The sequence below is a fragment of the Gracilinanus agilis genome, chromosome 4 (genome assembly GCF_016433145.1).
Source record: "Gracilinanus agilis isolate LMUSP501 chromosome 4, AgileGrace, whole genome shotgun sequence".
Classification (NCBI taxonomy): Eukaryota; Metazoa; Chordata; class Mammalia; order Didelphimorphia; family Didelphidae; genus Gracilinanus; species Gracilinanus agilis.
The window spans coordinates 193,911,442-193,931,771 of NC_058133.1; the positions used below are offsets into that span (position 1 = coordinate 193,911,442).

At 36.0% G+C, this 20,330-nt stretch overlaps 1 protein-coding gene across 2 annotated transcripts in view; it reads right to left on the bottom strand.

The window, feature by feature from the left end:
• The window catches only part of CDK12 (cyclin dependent kinase 12), a 45,761-nt gene extending 25,660 nt beyond the window's left edge, over positions 1-20,101 (bottom strand). For both annotated transcript variants that reach the window (XM_044676066.1, XM_044676065.1), the window contains exons 1-3: positions 19,032-20,101; positions 13,613-14,500; positions 2,251-2,427 (exon numbers count right to left, since the gene is read on the bottom strand). In XM_044676066.1, coding sequence (XP_044532001.1) covers positions 2,251-2,427; positions 13,613-14,500; positions 19,032-20,101 — 2,135 coding nt within the window. The remainder of the gene's footprint in view (positions 1-2,250; positions 2,428-13,612; positions 14,501-19,031) is intronic.
• Positions 20,102-20,330: the final 229 nt, after the last annotated feature.

Below are 20,330 nucleotides of genomic sequence, written 5' to 3' on the forward strand. Positions count from 1 at the left end.
AATAGTAGAGTACTGTACTTTCAGAAAGAAACTTGGATTTACTAGGTTGAAAAAGGAGTTTAAATAGGCTTGTTTTCCTCAACTGAAAAGAATTATCTGGCCTTCCTTTATGCAATGTTTTTTCTAATTAATGTAAAAATGACAAGTGATAGGGCTTTAATGACATGCCCTAATTCAACCATACCTTAAAAGAAATTGCTAAGACTTTTTGTTGTTGCATAAAAACTAGAAACAAAGTAGTTGTTCATTAAGAATGGCTGAACAAATTAGGATGTATAAATGTAATGATATTATTGCCCATAAGAACCGATAAAAGGGTCAGATTCAGAGAAAAACTTGGGGGGATCTTTGTGATATTGAGTGAAATTAGCAGAAAGAGAACAATTTTTATAATGACTACAACACTGTGAAGAAAACAACCACAGAAAACTTAAGACTGTTGCTCAGTGCAATGATCAATCATAACCACAAGTGGTGATGAATCATGTTTTCCACCTCTTGACAGAACGTAGAAAGATCTCTTGAGTAGAGGAGTTCTCAACTTGGGGTCACTGAATTTGTTCTATTACTATTTTAATAACTTTACTTCAATATAATTGGTTTCCTTTATAACCCTCTGTATTTTATTTGATGAATTTAAATATGATCTTTTTTTCACCAGACTACCCACTCACAAAAAGTTAAGATGCGCTGGAATAGATACACAGTATCAAATACAGCTAATGTGTGGATATGTTTTACTTGACTATACTTTTTTTTTCTTATTAAAAGTATATACTATTATTTCAAAATAGATACTAAACATATAACATCAATACTGCCCTGGTTTGTCTGTGTACCCTACTGAACTTTCTTCTGCTCTCTTCTTTGTATTTTTAAATGTTTCAAAGGTATTTTCTTTCTTTTCTTCCTTTTTTTTCATCACTATCATTATTCCTCATCATAATAAAAGCTTTCAGTTGTAATAAAGTTCCCTTATAACAATATGTGTATGTTATAAAGAGGGACTTTTATTGGGGGGGAGGGAGGGTCAAAGACAGTTATGAGGAACAGGAAGAATGGATATTGATAGCAAAAAAAAAAAAAAAAAAAAAAAAAAAAAAGAATGCCAATGAAATATTTAAAAAACACATAACAGACCAGAAAGAAATTCAGAAAGGCACTGAGTATGGGAACTACCAAATTAAATTTGAAATATACTTAAAAGATAAAACATACAGAATATATTCAGTTTCACATATAATATTATTTTCTGCTCTTTGTATTGAGAAATGTTCATAATCATAAAAAGGGAAAAAAATTTTAAACTTCACAGGCCAATTCTCTTGTTTATTATTCTTTCATTAGGCTATCTGTTATATTGGTCACCCTGATCAAAAAGACTTGTTTTACCTCAACACTAAAAGTATTACCAACTTAACAAACACACCAGAAAGAAGGAGTTGGCTATATACCTGAGAAATGATAGATTTTCCTTTACTTCCCAAAACTATGTGACACACATAGAGTAAAGAACAAAAATAGTGAGCATATTTTGCCAGGTCTACTGTAAATATTTCAGAGATGGCTTGAAACTAGTCAGTAGAGATTAATTCTCTTTACTCTCTAGCTTCACCAGTTTTAATCCATTGTTATAGATACAAGTAGTTAAATATCTGATGTACTGAATTTAGGCTCAGGCTATCATCTGTAATTCTACTGACAGTTAAGTGCATAGCACAAGAATCAATTAACAAGCATTTATTAAATTTCTACATGCCTAACATTGCGCTAGATCTAGAGACACAAATACAATAAATAAAACAACTTCTAACAAGGTATTTATAATATAACCAGAAAGACAACAAATTCATACCTAAGCATTTATATAACAATCAAATATATAAAGAAAATATAAACTAGTTAAATACAACTTAGCTTGGGAAAGAAAGCACTGATATTTGAAGGGATCAGGATAAGTTTCATCTTGAAGGAAAAAAGGTGTTCTATAAGGCAGAGAAAAAGTGAGAGTGAACTCCAAGCATGGGGGATAGGCTATGCAAAGGCACAGAGAAAGAAATGGAATTAGGAGGAACAGAGGCCAAATATGGTCTTGAAGAATTTCCAGCCTCATGTACACTATGAGACAAGGTTATAAGGAGCTTTAAAAGCTAAAAAAAGGAGTTAATATTCAACTCTACTAGCAACAGGACTCCACAGGAGTTATATCTAAGATAAAAACAGAGATGTGTAATTCCTGAAAAAACTTACTTTGGTCTCTTCTTATATGGTTGTTGAGGTGGGGTGGCAGCCTTTGGTTCTGGAGAGTCTGGGGGAGAGGGATCACCACCGGGGAGCTCTGGAGGAAGAGGGAGGTCCATGAGCAAATGCCTAGTTCTTTGTTCCTTTTCCTTCTTCATAGGTTTTGGAGGAAGACTCTCCTTTGGACTAAAGCAAAAGGGAGAGATGACAACTATTTAAAGGGATATACAAACAATGGTATTATAAGTTATTGTACTTTTAAAATATGCAATTAACACAAATTTATACAGTTATGAAGGTTCTATGGATGAGGTTTTTTACTTACGAATCCTTTATCAAATTCTACTTTTATTGACAGTCTTACATAACAGTAATAGTTCACATTTACAAAACAATCAATCAACATGTATTTATTAATGACCTACTATGTATCAAACACTATACTAAATAATGGAGATACAAATACAAAAAAAAATCAAACAATCTTTACTAGAAATAAGCTTACATTCTAATGAGGCAGACAATAAGTAATTCTGAAGTATGTATACAAATTTAATAAATACACATATATATTGTTATAAACAGAAAGTAATTTGGGAGGGAAGGCGCTAGTGGTTGGGGAAAATCAGAAAAATTTTCATGAAGATGATGATTGATCCCTGAATTACATTTTAAGGGACGAGACAGACTCTCTGAGGTAGACCTAGGGAGGAAATACATTCCAGGTAGAGGGGAAAGCCAGTGCAAAGGCAAGATGAAAAAAAGGTCTCGTGTGAGGAACAGAGAAAATGTCACTTTGGTTAAACCTCAGAAAGCAAGAGGGAGAATAACACCTAAAAAGACTGGAAAGATAAGTCAGAAGGGTAACTCAAATCTAAGACTCTTGTTTTTCAGAGCAGTATTCTTTCCACATATATTGTCTGTCTCCCATTCCATCATGTACCCTTTCTAGCTGTTCACTGAAATGGACCAAACTAAATAGCCAAGTAGAATCTTTCAGTTTATAGACATAACTGCAAACATATAAAAGCTTTTCATCTCTTATATTTTGATGAATTCTTAAGAAATATAGCATGACCCTGGTGACATCTGCATATTAAATAAGAGTTTAAGTCTTGTATATTACCAAAGATGTAGATAGAACTTCAAATGGAAATTGTGTATTTAATGATATTTTGGAAAGGAGAAAAATCATAAAACTGGCAAATAAAACAAGAAAGATGATAAACTGATATTGCAGTGACTTAATGAACTAAGCATAGTACCTAGCAAATATAAGGCAAATATAAATATTTGCTAAGGTAGTAATCAGAGTAATTGTTTTTATTTAACTTTATCCAAAAGAAAAAGCACCTAACCAATTTCCTCAGATTCATTTTAGGGCAACAAGTAAAAAGAAATATTTTATATAGAATCAAAGAATTCAACAAGGGTTACTAAGGCAATGATAGTAGCATTAACTGAAATAGACTGGGAAATTCATTTGATTTTCTATACATTTAATCTACTTTAACATATTACAAGATAAGCAAAGCAATATGTTAGAACACACATGCAAAGAAATCAGGATGGCATAAATCCATATCTACAAAAAATCCCAACCTGAGGCATTTAGTTTCTTGTTTTTAAGGAGCAACACCCACTTTTCCTCCTTCTCCCTCCCACTCCCGAAAGAAAAAGAAATCAAAACATGTTATAAACGGGTATAGTCAAGCAAAATAAACGTCCACACAGGGTATGTTTTTTTTTTAAGTACTCCAAAGTTGTTTATTATGTTTATTCAACTATAACATGACAGGCATGAATTCAATCATTCTTGCGTAATTATTTTTTTTTGAATTTAAACATTTATTAATAATCATTTTTAACATGGTTACATGATTCATGCTCCTACTTTCCCCTTCACCACCCCCCCCCGCACTCCCCCCACCCATGGCCGACGCACATTTCCACTGGTTTTGTCATGTAGGGTATGTTTTTTTTTAAAAGCCTTCATTTTGTACACTGAATCTTTTATCTTTCTATCAGGAGGTGGGTAGCATGTTTCCAACTGGTCATTATACTGATCAAAATTCTTAACTCTTTCAAAGCTGTCTGATTTACTAATATCATTGCTTTTATACTTTGTATAAACTGTTCTTCTGGTTTTGTTCACTTCATTCTGCATCAAACCATATAAGTCTTCCCAGGTTTGTCTGATTTCTTCTTCTTCTTCTTCTTTTTTTTTTTCTTATCATTTCTCATAGCACAAAAAGTATGTCACTTTTATATGCCGTAACTTATTTAACCATTCCCCAAATGATGGGCACCACCACCCCCCAGTTTCCAATTCTTTGCCACAACAAAAAAAGGGCTATATTTTTTTACATCCTTAAGAATTTGTTTTAAAACCAATCGCTCCTTAATCTACTTCCTCTCTAGTATCTCTTCTCTCTTTTTCCTTATTTCCCATTAGAGTGTAATGTATTTTTGTACCCAACTTTGTGAATGCTTATGTTTTCTTCCCTCCTCTGAGCAGTTCAGAGAAGAGTGAGATTCATGTGTCAGTCACTTAAATCTTCCCTCCTTATTTGAATAGACTTCTACTTGGGGACTGATTATAAAAGATAATTTTCCATAACATTCCTCTTTCTTATTCCCTTCCCCATTCTCCAGCCCCTTTCCATCCTTCTTTTAAGATCAAGACATAAGTGAACTCATGCTTTTTTTTGGACATGGGAACTTGTTTTGCTTGACTATACATGTTTTAACAATGATTTACTTTTTATTTCTTTCTCAAGCCAGGAGAAGATGCAGTTGGAAAGATAGAATGTGGATCTGAAAATAAAATTTAATTTAAAAAAGGCATAACAGAATTCTACCCAGACTTTCTGTTAGATTCTTATGACTAATTATAATAGAGAGGGGACACATGTATTATTTCCCCATATTAGAACATAAGTAGTTTATCCTTGTTTAGGCTCTAATGATTGTTCATCTTTTAACTTTTATGTTTCTATTGATTTCTATATTTATACTTCAAAGTTTGTATGAAGCTGGTCTTTTCATCAAGAATGCTCAAGAATGCTTAGAAGTCCTCAATTTCAATAAAGATTCATTTTCCCCATTATAGAACTATACTCCAGTTTTGATGGGTAAATTATTATTAACTGTAAGTCCATATCCTTTACCTTCTATAATATTGTATTCCAATTTCTCTGCTGCATTATATTGGTAGCTGCTAAATCATATGTGATCCTGACTCTGGTCCCTCAGTATTTTAATTCTTTCTGGCTGCAATTTTTTTCTTTAACCTGAAGTCCAGAATTTTGGCTATTAAGCTCCTGAGAGTTTCATTTTGGAATTTCTTTCAAAAAGTAAAAAGATTCTTTTTCTACTTTGCCTTCTGGTTCTAAGAGGACTGGGTAGTTTTCTTTTATGACCTTTTTCGAACTACGATGATAAATAGGCTCTTTCTTTTGCTTACAGATTTCAAGTAATCCATAGATTCTTAGATTTTGTTCTCCTTAATCTGTTTGGTTTGTTTTTTTAAACCCTTACCTTCTATCTTGGAGCCAATTGGCTCCAAGGCAGAAGAGTGGTAAGGTAGGCAATGGGGGTCAAGTGACTTACCCAGGGTCACAGAGCTGGGAAGTGTCTGAGGCCAGATTTGAACCTAGGACCTCTGGTCTCCAGGCCTGGTTCTCAATCCACTGAGCTACCCAGCTGCCCCCTCCTTAATCTGTTTTTGAGGTTAGTTGTTTTTGCTATTATAAGTCTTAAATTTTCTTCTATTTGTTTCTATTTCTTCTATTTGTTTTTACTTTATTCTTGACTTATGAAGGCATTACTTCTTAGGTTATTATTATTACTATTATGGTCCACTCTAATTTTCAGGGAGTTTGTTGCTTGTGTTCATTCCTTTTCCAATTTCTTCTTCCACAGCTCTCATTTCTTTTCCTATTTATTGTTCTGATCCCTGTTTTCAATTATAAAAACTAAAAAAAAATTCTTACTTCATTCAATTCAAAAATCCTGGTTGAATCTGAACCCAAACTATGTTTTACTCTAAGGCTTTAATTTTACTTTGAAGCCATTCTCTTCCTCTAGCTATGTTTAAAGTCCCCATCACCATTACAGTTTTTCATAGTAGGATTCTTTGTTTTTTGATTGCTCTTTCTTCTAGCTTATTCCCTGTCTTTGTACTTGATGTTAGGGCTAGGCTCTCTGTGCACTTCTGAAGGTAATGTCTTGGCTGGTCCTGCTGCTGTTTTCTTTCAGGAATAAGTGCTATATTACTCCATAATCTCAAAGACAAGTCAGGTGGCAATCTTTCAGTACTCCCAAAGTAGATGGTTTCAGGGCAAACCTGCTCTGGGTGAGAGCTCTTCAAGTTCCTCACTTAGTTTTAAGTCTGAGCAACTGGCCTACAGGCTTAAACTTTCTTTGTTTCAGCATAATACTGCTGAGTCTCTAGTTATCAGCAAACTGAAAGCTCTGCTAGCTCATAGTAGTAAAACTGAGGCTTCCCTTTGGTCTGGAATTTCTACTATGGTTATTTCTCAGCAGACCAGATAAAGCTAGAATTTGGAAACACAGTCTTGATTTCCTCCTATAATCTGAACCATACCACTGATGCTTGCTTTTGAACTTGTTCCTCTCTTCTATGTATCCAGGGCCTTTGACCATTCCTTCTTTTAGAATAACACTCTTGGCCACAGATTTCCCCCCACTTCCCACCCCAGTCTGCTCAGGATTTGTGTCTCAATGGTAAATGATCAAGCTGCCAATTGATATCCACTCCCTGCATAAGGTTCTGATCAGTACTGGTAGAGGTGTGGGACCTTTCTTTGCCTCTTCTAGTTTTCGGCCTCTTCTAGTCCAGAACACTGGAATATTCCAAAGGTAAGGCCCCTAGCCAGACCCTGTTTTCAAGGACTGCAATCTTCTCTGCCTTCCTGTCTCCCACTACTTTTTTAGTGGATTTCCCCACCAGAAGTTGGTCTGACCAAAGATCTATTTTTTTTTAAGACCTATTTGGAGAAGTGTTGTGTGTGTGTGTGTGTGTGTGTGTGTGTGTGTGTGTGTGTGTGTGTGTGTGTGTGTTGAGGATTGGGAGATGGCTTGTATATTTCTTCTTGCTACTTTACTATCTTGGATCTATCCCTCTCAATGTACAGGTATCCTTTCTATATTGCAACTTTCCTCATTGCTGTTTCAATATATCAAGGGTGAGCATAAGAAATTAAATGGGAATTTTGGGGGAGTTTTGTGGAAGCCACAAACAATATCTGAAGGCTATCAAACAACATAGAAAACTTAAAACTCAGAAATGCATAAAATATATGTAGAATATTATATAATATTAACCTATTTTATCTTAGAATACCATAAAAATACACAATTTCCCAAATTTTACAATAAGGTACTGTAAACACACCATAAAAGAAAAATTTGGACTTCTTCTCTGGTACAAAGGGCAGGTCAAAAAATTTTACACAGGTAGTCCAGCTCTCACCTTTGGAAAGGACACCTGTACTTTTAAAAGCATTTTACTTTTTGCACAGAGAATCCTAAATGCTCTCCAAAGACACCAATGGGAAAGAAGGTTTTTTTATTCAATAAGAACCAAGCAATGAACAAAGTTATTACTCTTGTGAAAAGTATTTTTCCCCACTTTTTACCCCATACTAGAAAGACAAGACAGATGAGTCTAAAACATTACAATCTAACTGCATTATGGTGATGTGTTATCATCTTATCCAGCAAAGCAGGGCTAAATGTGTCTAGACAGTTTGAACACTTCTCTGGAAAAATTGTCCTAGTCTATCCACAAATCACGTTCAATGTTATTATAAAAAACTAAAATGTCTGAAGCTGGAAATCAAAGGGATAGAAAGGACAAGAAACTATTCTTTTTTTTTTCTTTAAGAATTCCAGAGAAAGAGATGACCTGCCCCACTATCAATTTTGCGTCTCCCAACCACTGATGCCAGGAATTCTTTTTATCTAATTTAAACTGATTATGTTATTAAAGCCTGTTTCCTTTCCTTCCTCCCCACCACTAAGCTTCAGTAGATATGAAGAACTTCTCCAGTGGATGAACTGTCTTGCCTTTATCATTTCACTCCAAGTTTTATATTTATGCTTTGTCATCTCTATTTTTTATTGATCCTAGTATGATAATAAAAAAAGGTTATGCACTTTTGGTAGTAGCAAAGAACTAGAAACAAAGTAGATATCCATTGACTGGAAAAAGGCTAAACGAACTGTAACCTATGAATGCAATGGAATATTACAATGTTATAAGATATGACAAATATAAAAAAACAGAAAAGCATAGAAAGACTTACATGAGCTGAAGTAGAGTAAAATAGAGCAAAGGAAAAAAAAACAATGTAAGTAGAAAGAACAACAAGCACAATCAAAAATGAATATTGGGGGGGGGCAGATGGGTAGCTCAGTGGATTGAGAGCCAGGCCTAGAGACAGGAGGTCCTAGGTTCAAATCCAGCCTCAGACTCTTCCCAGCTGTGTGACCCTGGGCAAGTCACTTGACCCCCATTGCCTACCCTTACCACTCTTCCACCTATAAGTCAATACACAGAAGTTAAGGGTTTAAAAAAAAATTTTTTTTTTAATGAATATTAGGGGCAGTTAGGTGGCTCTGGGGATAGAGAGCCAGGCTTAGAGACAGGCTGGTGCTGGGTTCAAATATGGCCTCAGATATTTCCTAGCTGTATGACCCTGGCCAAGTCACTTAACCTCAATTACCTAGCTCATGCCATTCTTCTGCTTTGGAACCAATACTTAGTACTTATTATATAAGACAGAAGGTAAATGTTTAAGAAAAAAGAAAAAATGTAAAACGCAGAGGAATTGCATGTTGGCTATGGGAGGGTGAGAGGAGAAGGAAAGAACATGTAACCATGGAAAAATTTTCTTAATAAACATATATGAATTTAAGGCAAAGAATAGTAGAAAAAGAAAAAAAGATGAATGTGGTTACCCCTCCCCCCCCAAATTTTTTTTTCCTCCAAAAGCTATTATTATATGAGATGATTCTTTGGGGAAAGAAGGAATATAGGGAAATTTAGGTGGTAAAAAAACCCAAAAATATCAATAAAAATTTATTTTTAAAAAAGAATTGTTTTGCATTGAAGACAAAAAATTCTCTTATCAGTACGTTTATTAGTTATTGGTTTTTTGGTAAACCAATTAACGCTTATGGTAACTATATTATATTAAGTATGGATATTCTTTAATTTATGTGTGAACATATCAGGTACATAAAGAAAACCAATATAGGCATATTACTATTACAATAAATTTCATTTTGTGTCTAACAAAATCTTAACACTCCTCAACCTGATTGTTGGAAGTAATGCAGGTACTGGGAGGGTATAGTCTAATTAGGGATCTGACCACAAGAGTATTGGTATAGTCAGGAAAAGCCTTTTCTAATAATTTAGACCCAAGAAATGCTGATGTTAATTCAATTCAGTAAGTATTTATTAATATCCCTTGACAAACTTTGGCATCTCCTTTTGAGACTACATTCATATAGTAATAGTGTGTTAAGAGTATTAAACAGGTCAGCTAATCAGAGTTTATATTAGTATTTTACCTAAAAGCTATCCTTTTCTATGGAATCTAGTTAGAGGCCCCTTGGTCTAGCTGAGTTACTAGATAAATCCATCCATCCTCCAGTAAGGAGGACCTGGATTTGAATGCTGCTTCAAGACATTACTAATTGAAAAGTCACTTTGCCTTTGACAACACTGAGGGAAGTCACATTAACCCTTCCTGGCTTTGGTCTTCTTATCTGTCAACTTAGAAACTATCAGCTTAAAAACACCCAGGATTTACAATTTAACCAAAATGGTGATTAACTATATCTATTTAATGAAATTGCAAATATTTTTCAAATCTTAACAGCATAGCTTTTAAAAACACAAACACATACCCTTTCCTTCCCAATGCAAACAAGCTGATGAAAAAAATGAGCCACTATGGAATTTTGAAGCCTTTAAAAAAGAGCAACAAAAACTATGACATGCCTAAGTAAACTCTTCAACCAGTGTATCAACAGGAAATATGTGCCATCACAAGAACCAAAATCTAATCTCAAGTACAGCTTTCTCCTCTCTTTCTCACAAGATACTCGTTATGGGGGCAGCTAAGTGGCTCAGTGGATTAAGAGCCAGGCCAAGAGATGGGCAGATCTGAGATCAAATCTAGCCTTAGACACTTCCTAGCTGTGTGACCCTGGGTTAAACTCCTTGCCCAGACTTTGCCACTCTTCTACCTTGGAATCAATATTGGTTCTAAGATAGAAGGTAATGGTTAAAAAAACAAAAACGAAAACAAAAACCAAGCTACTTATTTTGGGGGGTAGGGGGGAGCTGTCAACTCCAATATGAACCAGAACTGTCAGCAAAAGACAGGATACAGTACAATGGGGCACAGGAAGGGAAAGAAAGATTTATACAGTTAAATGAGTAGGCAAAAGGATTCTCTCAATAGAAGAGTTCACCATTTCCAAGAATACTGTACCTGCCAAGGGAAACCCTCAATTAATGTGACATGACAAAGTGCTAACAAAAGATTAATTCCTATGAGTTATGTGCCTGTAGTCTCTGCTTTCTGAAACCATGAATCAGCAATATTTCCTATACACTGATTTTCAGCTTTGTTACATGTAACAGAACTAATTAAATTAAAACAGAAAATTAGATTATTCCTAAACTGATTCCTCAGTTAGCAAGTTTTTGTCCAAAATAAAATGCAAATTTGAGTGAAAAAAATTTCAGTTTCTCTTCAAAAAGCAAACACAATAATACAATCAGTTTCCTGAATTATTTTCCATACAAATGAAAAGGGCTAGTATATAGGAGAACAACTCCAAATTCATTGCTTAAAAGTAGAAACAGGGCAGTTAGGTGGCTCAGTAAAGACAAGCCTGAAGTTGAGAAGAGATGGGTTCAAATACAGCCTCAGACACATCTTAGTTGTGTGACCCTGGGCAAGTCACTTATCCCCAATTGCCTAGTCATTACTTCTATTCTGTCTTGGAATCAATATTTTGTAAACCCTTTCGGTAAGGGTTTAAAAAAAAAAAGCAAACTTTTGAATTTAAAAAATAAATATCCCTAATGTCATGGTCAAAAACTCTTAATTACCTGAATATTTACCAACTTGCTTATCTTTTACAAGTACTCAACATAGTAACACATTTAAAAAATAAAAAATTATATCAGGAAATATGATGTCTCGAAAAGTCAAAATTGAAACTGGTACATGATGCTAATGAAGATTTGGGGAGGGGGAAAGAAGGCTTATGAGAAATTCTGTAAAGGGCTTTAATTTTATTTACTTATTTATTAAAACCCTTACCTATTATCTTAGTATCAATTGTAAGACAGAAGAAAAGCTGCAAGGACTAGGCACTCTATGCCACCTGGCTGCCCTTGTGAAGGACCTTTAAAGCTCTTATTGTTCTACTCCCAAAACCTGTCCCATACTCAACTTTTCCTGTGTATAAGCACATGAGAATTTCATTCTCCTTTCCTCTTCATGCCACACTTAAAAAAACAAGCATTTCAATGTGCCATTAATAAGAACAATCCAACCTGGAGGCAAAATCAAGTGCTAGATACATTACCACGTGACTGAGAAATATTTAACAGGGGGAAGCTAGGTAGTTCAGTGGATAGAGCCTAGAGACATCAGGCCTAGAGATGAGAGGTCTTGGGTTCAAATGTGGCTTCAGACACTTTCTAGCTATGTAACCCTGGACAAGTCACTTAACCCCAAATGCCTAGTCCTAACCACTTTTCTGCCTTGGAACAAATTCTTAGAATACATTTAAAGAGAAAAGATAAGGATTTTAAAATATATATACATTTAATTTAATTTTGATTTGACTTGAAAAGTAAATATCCTGCTTCCTTAAAAGACAAGATTATTAGCTACACAGATAGAGGAAAACAAACATCTGAGTCAGGGCCTTCAGGAAGTAAATCCCTTTAGATGAGAGTAAAAAGTGTTCCTTTCCCTTCCCAGTAAGAATACATTTTTTTAAAATGCATATTTAATCTATGAGAAGTGTTTTTAATCTATGAAGAAGTGTTTTCAACAAATGTTTCTATAAAGATTTCAGACAGTATTTCTACTGCTGTTACTATTAAATTCTTGGTATATAGCATAAGAAGGCATTGTGGTGTAGTAGAGAGAAGAATGAACTTGGAACTAAGAAGACCAGGGTTGAATGTTGATGCTAACAATTTATTAGCTTTGTGACCAGAGGCAAGTAACAACTTCTTCATCTGGAAAAAAAGAGAGTTGGACTACTTAGGTCTCCAATGACCCTTTTCTGGCTTTAAAGCTAAGATCCTGTGGTCTAATTACTAGCTACTATAGAGAAAACGTGACAAATTAAAAAAACTTACTGTAGGCTGATAACAAACAAAAAGGGATCAAGTCTACTAGAAATACCCTTTCTCTTCCTTAAAAAGTCACATCTGGATTGATTTGAGGATGAGTAAAAACAAGTCTGAAGAGTTGAAAGGTATTAGTTAGGCTACCAACATCACTTAGGAAATTTGAAGTTTAAGGACTGAATTGGAAGGTGACAAATTTAGTAGTACTTGTTTTTTGGCATCCAAAGAAAGAATGTTGCGATAAAAGTAACCCAGGTTCAGGGTAATAAAAGAACTAGTTGCAAGAAACAGTAACAAATGGAGTTACCATGACATGTGTAATTGTTAAAGTTATGTTTGCTTAGAGTTGGTGTCCACTATAAAATCAAATGTATGCTTTGATTCCACTCTCCTATAACATGAATGTTTCTCATTAGTGAGGATTCTGGAATTATTACTTATTCTTTACATTTTGAAGAGAAATTGGTATGTAATAGCTTAAGATTCATAAATGTTTCTAAAGCATTTTACAAATGTTCTTTCACTTGGATCTCACAACAGCCTTGTGAGGTAGGTTTTATAGGTATTATCTTCATTTTTATATATGAAGAAACTGAGGCTAAGTGATTTATTTGTAGTCACAAAGGCAGTGTGAAATGCAAATCTGTCTTATTGACTTGAACTCCACTTGAAGTCCATTATCCCATGCTGCCTTACCTTAAAAATGGCTATAACAATCTTTGATTTGAATAAAAACCAGTGTTACTGAAAAATAAAATGAGCAATGTGGTTAACATACCTCATTTACCACCCCAAATTAACTAATGGAAGTCTTGGATTTGCTCTTTTCCAATAAAAGCCAAACACCCAAAATGTACCCTATTCATAAAAGTGATGTAGAAAGTATTAGACATATAGAATAACATGCAGAGCCTCAGGATTAACTTTTGAAAAATAATCTAGTAGACTTACCTATCCAAGTCATCCTCCCCAAGTAATAAGGGTGGAAGTGGCAGGGGAGGCAAAGTTGAAGTTTTCAGGTGTGGAATAGCAGCTGTCAATGACACCTGGGTCTTCAAAGAAACCTGTACAAGGGGCTGAGAGTTTGCCTGAGAAGATAGAGCAGATGTCCTTGGGTGAGTAGAAGATGACAAAGTCTGGGTGACAGAAGTAGTGACCTGACTAAAAGTTGGTTGGAGAGGTGGCAGAGGTGGCTGATGTGGAACAGCAGGTAATGGAGGTAAAGGTGGCAAAGGGGGCGTCTGAGGTGGAGGGGTGGTGGTTGGCAGAGGGGGTGGAGAAGTAATTGTGGGGAGAGGTGGAGGAGCCTCCTTTTCCATTGTCTCTGATTCCTTTGGGGCCACAATCTCCTCTTTCAATGCTATGGGTTTAGAGTCCTTTGATCCCTGTGATTTCAAGTCTTTAGAAGGAACAAGATGCTTCTTCTCAGAGTTTTCATCCAATTTTACTTTTCCTGGATCTAAAGAAGTTTTCATCTCTGTATTCAGATGTGCTAAATTTACCAGTTCAGTATCTGAAGCAGATTTTTCAGATTTTAAAACTCTAGATAACTTTTTAGACTCAAGGCTTGACTCTTTAGTCTCCCCTGAGATGTTTTCTTTTTTAGGCAAAATTACAGGTGACCCCTTCACTTCCTTTCCATCCACTTTTGCAGCAGCTGCTGCAGCTGCCCTTTCCTTTTTCTTCCTGCTGAGTTCAGCTCCCAAGCTGGAGTTTAATGGGAGTCTAGTAGGTGAAATACTAGAATGTCGACTTCGTGAACCTGATCGCTTCTTTTTGCTGTGGGAAGATGAATGTCTAGAATATACAGGACTTCTGCTTCTAGACTTCACTGATTTCCTGTGGGTAGAAGAGAATAGTAGTAAAAATGAATCTTTCACAATCATATGACAAGGAAAATAGAATTAATATATTAAGCTTTGACAAGTGGGAACAAACATTACTCAAATTAATATATAGTGTGGTATAGTAGACTGGCTCTAGATTCAGAGCTGGGCTCAAACTCTGCCTGCTGTTTTACTATCTGTGTGACTTTGGCAAATTATTTCGACCTCAATTTCCTTATGGTTTTTTTTTTAAAGGAAGATGGCCTCTGAGATCCCTTTGAGTTTTTGATATATGATTGTACGAACTACCTTAAAAATAAGTGGATAGCAACTAATTCCTATAGGACACAAGCATATCTGTATCTAATGATATTAGGTTATACTTGTGTAACACTCCAGTTGTCAAAGAGCCTGTTGTCTAGATTTTCCTCATTTCATTTGAGTAGGTCCTTCTCTATTTGCTAGGTTAAAGAAATATTCTTCTTTTCAGAATATTTTAAATAGTATTTATTAATAACTATTTAAGAATAAGAATATTTTAAAGGAAATATTCTTCTTTTGTACTTTTGAAGGGGCAATGACAATAATACAAAAAACTCCAAAGATTTAGATTTTTAGTTTCAAACATTTTTATAAGTTGTGAAAATACTAAAGAGAAAACTAATTCCTGAAACTATGATGTTCTGAAGAAGATGAAAATAATTTGCGTGCTTCAGATATTCAAATGTTCTGACTAGGAAACTGTATTATTTTTTAAACCTCAGTCAAATTATTTAGGTCTAAAACAATCTACTCTGTATTTTTAGTTGGTTTAAATACTGCAGGTGTTTCTCATTTTATCCAAATGTAAACAGAGAAGTAAAATTTTAGAGTTATTTGTTTTACAAAAAAATTAAACTTATAATTTATTTTTTAAAAAGTCCTTATCCCGGGGGCAGCTGGGTAGCTCAGTGGAGTAAGAGTCAGGCCTAGAGACAGGAGGTCCTAGGTTCAAACCCGGCCTCAGCCACTTCCCAGCTGTGTGACCCTAGGCAAGTCACTTGACCCCCATTGCCCACCCTTACCAATCTTCCACCTATGAGACAATACACCGAAGTACAAGGGTTTAAAAAAAAAAAAAAAAAAAAGAGTAAAAAAAAAAGTCCTTATCCCTGTCCCTTTTAAAATGTTCTGATTTACACTCTACTTTTCAGAAATTCAGATAATTTAAAGGCAGGGTACTTCTTTACTTCCAAACATCTTTGCTTCTTTGAAGGAAATTATGATGAAATAAATAAAACCTACATAAAAGAGAAATATAAATCAATCTAAATTGCTATTAATTCCATTTGAATGAAATGTCTATAAAGTCCTAGAAATATGGGAAGAAGTATCCCCGCTAAAAATCAGGCTGGTCAAATCACACATCCTCCCAATTAGTCTAGAAAAAATAGTTCCCCATTCTTGATCACTGGCATCATCTACAGTAATATAGCAAGTTTGCTCCAGAAATTCAATAGTAAAAATCTAATTTCACCATCATATTCAGTAATGTTCAACACAACTGTATTAATAAATTATATGCATATTTTTGGAGGCAAAAATGTTAGGTGGGTTTATTAAATGTTGATGTCCTTGAGAACACTATGTTCTTCTTTTAAACACCTGACTGAAAAAAGGGAATTTCTCTGCTGTCAAAACAGGGCTAAAATGAAATTCCCTTTTTTCCAAGGAAAACATCTGAAATATTTTCCATAAGTTCAACTTTTACTGAAGGTTGATCACTATAGCCATCTCTCTTTGGACTTTGTGATAATGAGATCAATAGAATTAAACCAAATTCTCCAAGGAAATGCTACAGTATTATTAGTACTAATTCTACCACCATCATATCTTTTTTTTTTTTTTTTAAACCCTTAACTTCTGTGTATTGACTGGACGAGTGGAAGAGTGGTAAGGGTGGGCAATGGGGGTCAAGTGACTTGCCCAGGGTCACACAGCTGGGAAGTGTCTGAGGCTGGATTTGAACCTAGGACCTCCTGTCTCTAGGCCTGGCTCTCAATCCACTGAGCTACCCAGCTGCCCCAACATCATATCTTTTTAAAATAGTACTTTACACTTTTCTAATTGTTCTCACGTATCATTCAATTATTAGGTTGTAAATTCCTCAAGAACACGAATTTTGCCCTATCTCCCACAATATCTCATATATAAACACTTAAAATGTTTGCTGAGTTGAATTTCATAAATACCTTAAGATAGATACAGAGAGTAGTTGTTATAACTCCCAGGTGCTAGAAGATATCAAGGCCCAGAGGTTAAATGACTTGACCAAAGTTACATGGCTACAGTCACAGAATAAAACCTAGGGCTTCTTACTCCTAGTCCTATGCTCTATTATACCATAATGTTTGAATAGTCATATGCTGAAAGTAAATAACATAGAATGCTCAGCACCATAATTATATCAGATATGAGTCCTACTTTGCCTGCTTCCTTTTGTCAGTGTCTAAAGGAAAAACAGAGGACAGACACAAAAAGGAACCACATGTTCATATGCTATTCACTTCTAACAAGATTGCATTGAGCTTTTAGCACCATTTAGATTGCCAATGAAATGGAGGAGGAATACATACACATGACAGTACCAAACACTGATGGTTTCAGGTAAAGGTAAAATTCTTTTAAGGAAAACAAACAAAAAACAACAGTAATTACTGTGATTCCATGAATTAAATACGCATCAAATTTTACATCTGCCCTTTTATTTTTTAATTTTACATAAAACAAGTTTCAATAAGATTGAGGAGAGAAACAATGATATGAAAGCATTTTCCCTCATTTTCTATAACATCTATTTTTAAAAACAGTTATTGCTGACACTTTTTCAATTCCATTCAACAAGCATTTATTAAACCCCTACTACATGCCAGGTACTAAATCAGGTTTGGAATAGAGAAAAATAAAAAAATGAAAACAGTTTCAGGCCTCATTAGAAAGTATTCCACTGGAGGGGGGGGCGGGGGAGTGGGAAGAGGGAAAAGCAATATGTACAGAGATAAGTAAATTAATTCCAGGAGGGTGGAAGTGGAACTCTTAACTATATACATGGATCCTGAAAGGCCGCAGATAGTACTGGTTCTTGTGCTTTGAACACTGGGATTTTAAGAATATCACAGAATGAAGTTGTAATGGATCTTAGAGACCATCTAATACAGATCCCTAATTTTACAGATTAATAATGAACTTCTGTAGCTCCAAACCCAATGGACAATTGATATTTTCTTTTCTTTTTTAAAACTCTCACCTTCCATCCAATAGGCAGAAGTGCACTATGGACTAGGCAAGTGAAGTTGTTACTTGCCCAGGGTCACACAGCTAGGAAGTGTCTGGGGCCACATTTGAACCCAAGGCCTCCCATTTCCAGTTCTGGTTCTTTATGTACTGAGCTACTCCAGACTGATGATATTTTCAAAGAACTGTTTTAAAACTATTAGGAAATCTTCAATAAAATTTACCCTTATGAACAAACTGCCAATACTCTGTGAAACAAAACAACGAATTCTTTTAAAATTATTCCTGTTCCCTATAAAAAAAAGTCATTACTCTACAATCCATAGTCCAATTGCTTAACAGAATGTTAAGGGTTATTATAGGATAAGGATATAGTAGAAGGGATATTATAAATCACAAGTCTAACTCCTTATATATTTAGCAAATATTCTCTTAAAAATGGTGCTAGATTCTTCCATGCTCCATTCCTAGGTTTGGCATTGGCCTACAAACAGAAAGGTAGTTTAATGTCTCCACTAAATAGTTTTTCAAAAATGAAATAGCTAAACATACTGGCAACATGGAGAAGTATGCCTGGAAAAAAAAAAGTGTTGTTTACTATTCCTTGAAAATAAAAATCCAAAGGAAGAAAAACTTTCCATAAGTAGTTTACTCCAGCTGTGAGTCTCAAACTAGGGGGGAGGGAGGGGGAGTCTTTTTTTACTAAGGACATCAAGTTAAGCGTTAATTCATTCTACTGAAAGGAAATGACTGGTCCATGGTCACAAAGGAAGTTGATGATAGAGCCCAAAAGAAGCCTTTTTATTGCCTTACCATACTGTCAAAAGAAGGGAAAGTATTTTTAAATTTTTTAATTAAAAAAACTAGTCAATTTGTAAATTAACATGTGTAAATATCCTCAAGCTAATAGAAATGGGAATTTAAAAAAACTGAGACTAGGTTGACAAGCTCAGGATATCTGAACCCACAATTATAAACTTAACAGGTAGTGATTACAGATTTTACCCTCAGAGCCTCATTTTTTTTTTTGGTGGGCCCATTTTGGAATTAAGGCCTATCACCACAGGCAGCCAGAGACCAACCATGGTAGTAGTTTTTGCTGTGTAAACTTTCTACTTTTAAGATATTGGATCTGCTAGAAATTAGAGGGCCTCAGTGGTAGCCAACAACAAAATTCTTGGTCATTAGTGGCCCTTCAATGCATTCCAGTCCTCCTCCCCCATAACTTATCTTCCCATAAGGAAGAAAAATTGAAAAGAAAGTTCACATACCTGGGAAGAGGACTCCGACTCACAGAGCGCTTGGTCACAAATGGGCTGCTTGAGCGTCTTCGGCTGTAGGGACTAGGCGATCGCCCACTGTATGAACCACTTCCCCTCTCATAGCTGGATGACCGCCTCCTGTTGTATGGACTCACTGATCTCTGGCGCCTACTGTATGGACTAGGTGAACGGGTGCTAGACTGATAGGCCGATGGCTCTCTGTAAGGTGGGCTAATTGACTGTCTTCGAGAAGACCCACCTGGGCTCTTCTTGTAGGAGTCATAGTTGCTGGAGGTATGAGACCTTGGAGGACTAACATCATATTCTTGGCTGTATGATGCTCCTGAAGGGCTATCATCCTGCTTAGGGCTGTCAGACCACTTCCTGTGAGGGCTCCTGGATCTCCTTTTTGGGCTATCTATAGATTTGTAGCTTTTGGGTGGGTCTCTTTTCCGATGACTTTTAGAACGGTCTTTGTGCCCAGACTTTAACTCTCGTTCTTTTCGAGTTTTCTCCTTATGGAATTTGGTTGATCTGGATTCCTTGTTACTGCTACTCTTGGATACCAGTGCCTTTCCATATTCGTCATTCTCTTCGTTCAGTCGTTTTGAAGTCCCAGATACTCGGTCTTTCGTGGACATAGACTTACTGGAGACTTCTTGGTTTTTTTCTACTTTCTTTTCCTTCTCTATCTGCTTAGTTTTCAATAGCTCTCTGATTCTCCTGTGCTGGTGATGGCGATGTTTGTGGAGTCGATCACTCCTATCAGTACCCCGACGATCATCATTATCTCTTCTCTCTAGCTTGAAGGCCATGTCATCAGAGAAGGTGTCCGAATCAGAGCTGATGTCGTCGTACTCCACCAGGGGCTTTATCATGGTGCTCAAAGGGGCTGCTTCAGGAGCCAGAGAGCCTATGTCTTTGGAGTGCTTGGACTTGTGCCTCTTGTGTTTGGACACCAGTCTATGCCGCTCTCTGCTGTTGGAGCTGCCACCACCACCCAGAGATGATGGCTGCATGGCCCCAGAACTCCCTCCACCCCCATCCTTCTTGCCCCCATGTCTCTCTGGATTGGGCATTCCCCTTCCCCTAACTTCAAAAGGGGAGAGGAATCCCCCAGAATCCCCAAAGTCAATCCCCACCCTCCCCCCCACAACTCAGGCCCAGCAAAGAGTCCCCTCCTGAAGAGGGGTGGGGGGGGGAAGGCGCCTGCCCTGGCCCCCCCTCCCTCCCTACACTTCAGCTCCTTCCTACATGAGGTGGAGGAAAGGGCGGTCGGGGAGGGGGAGGCAGAAAAAAAGCTCCTCT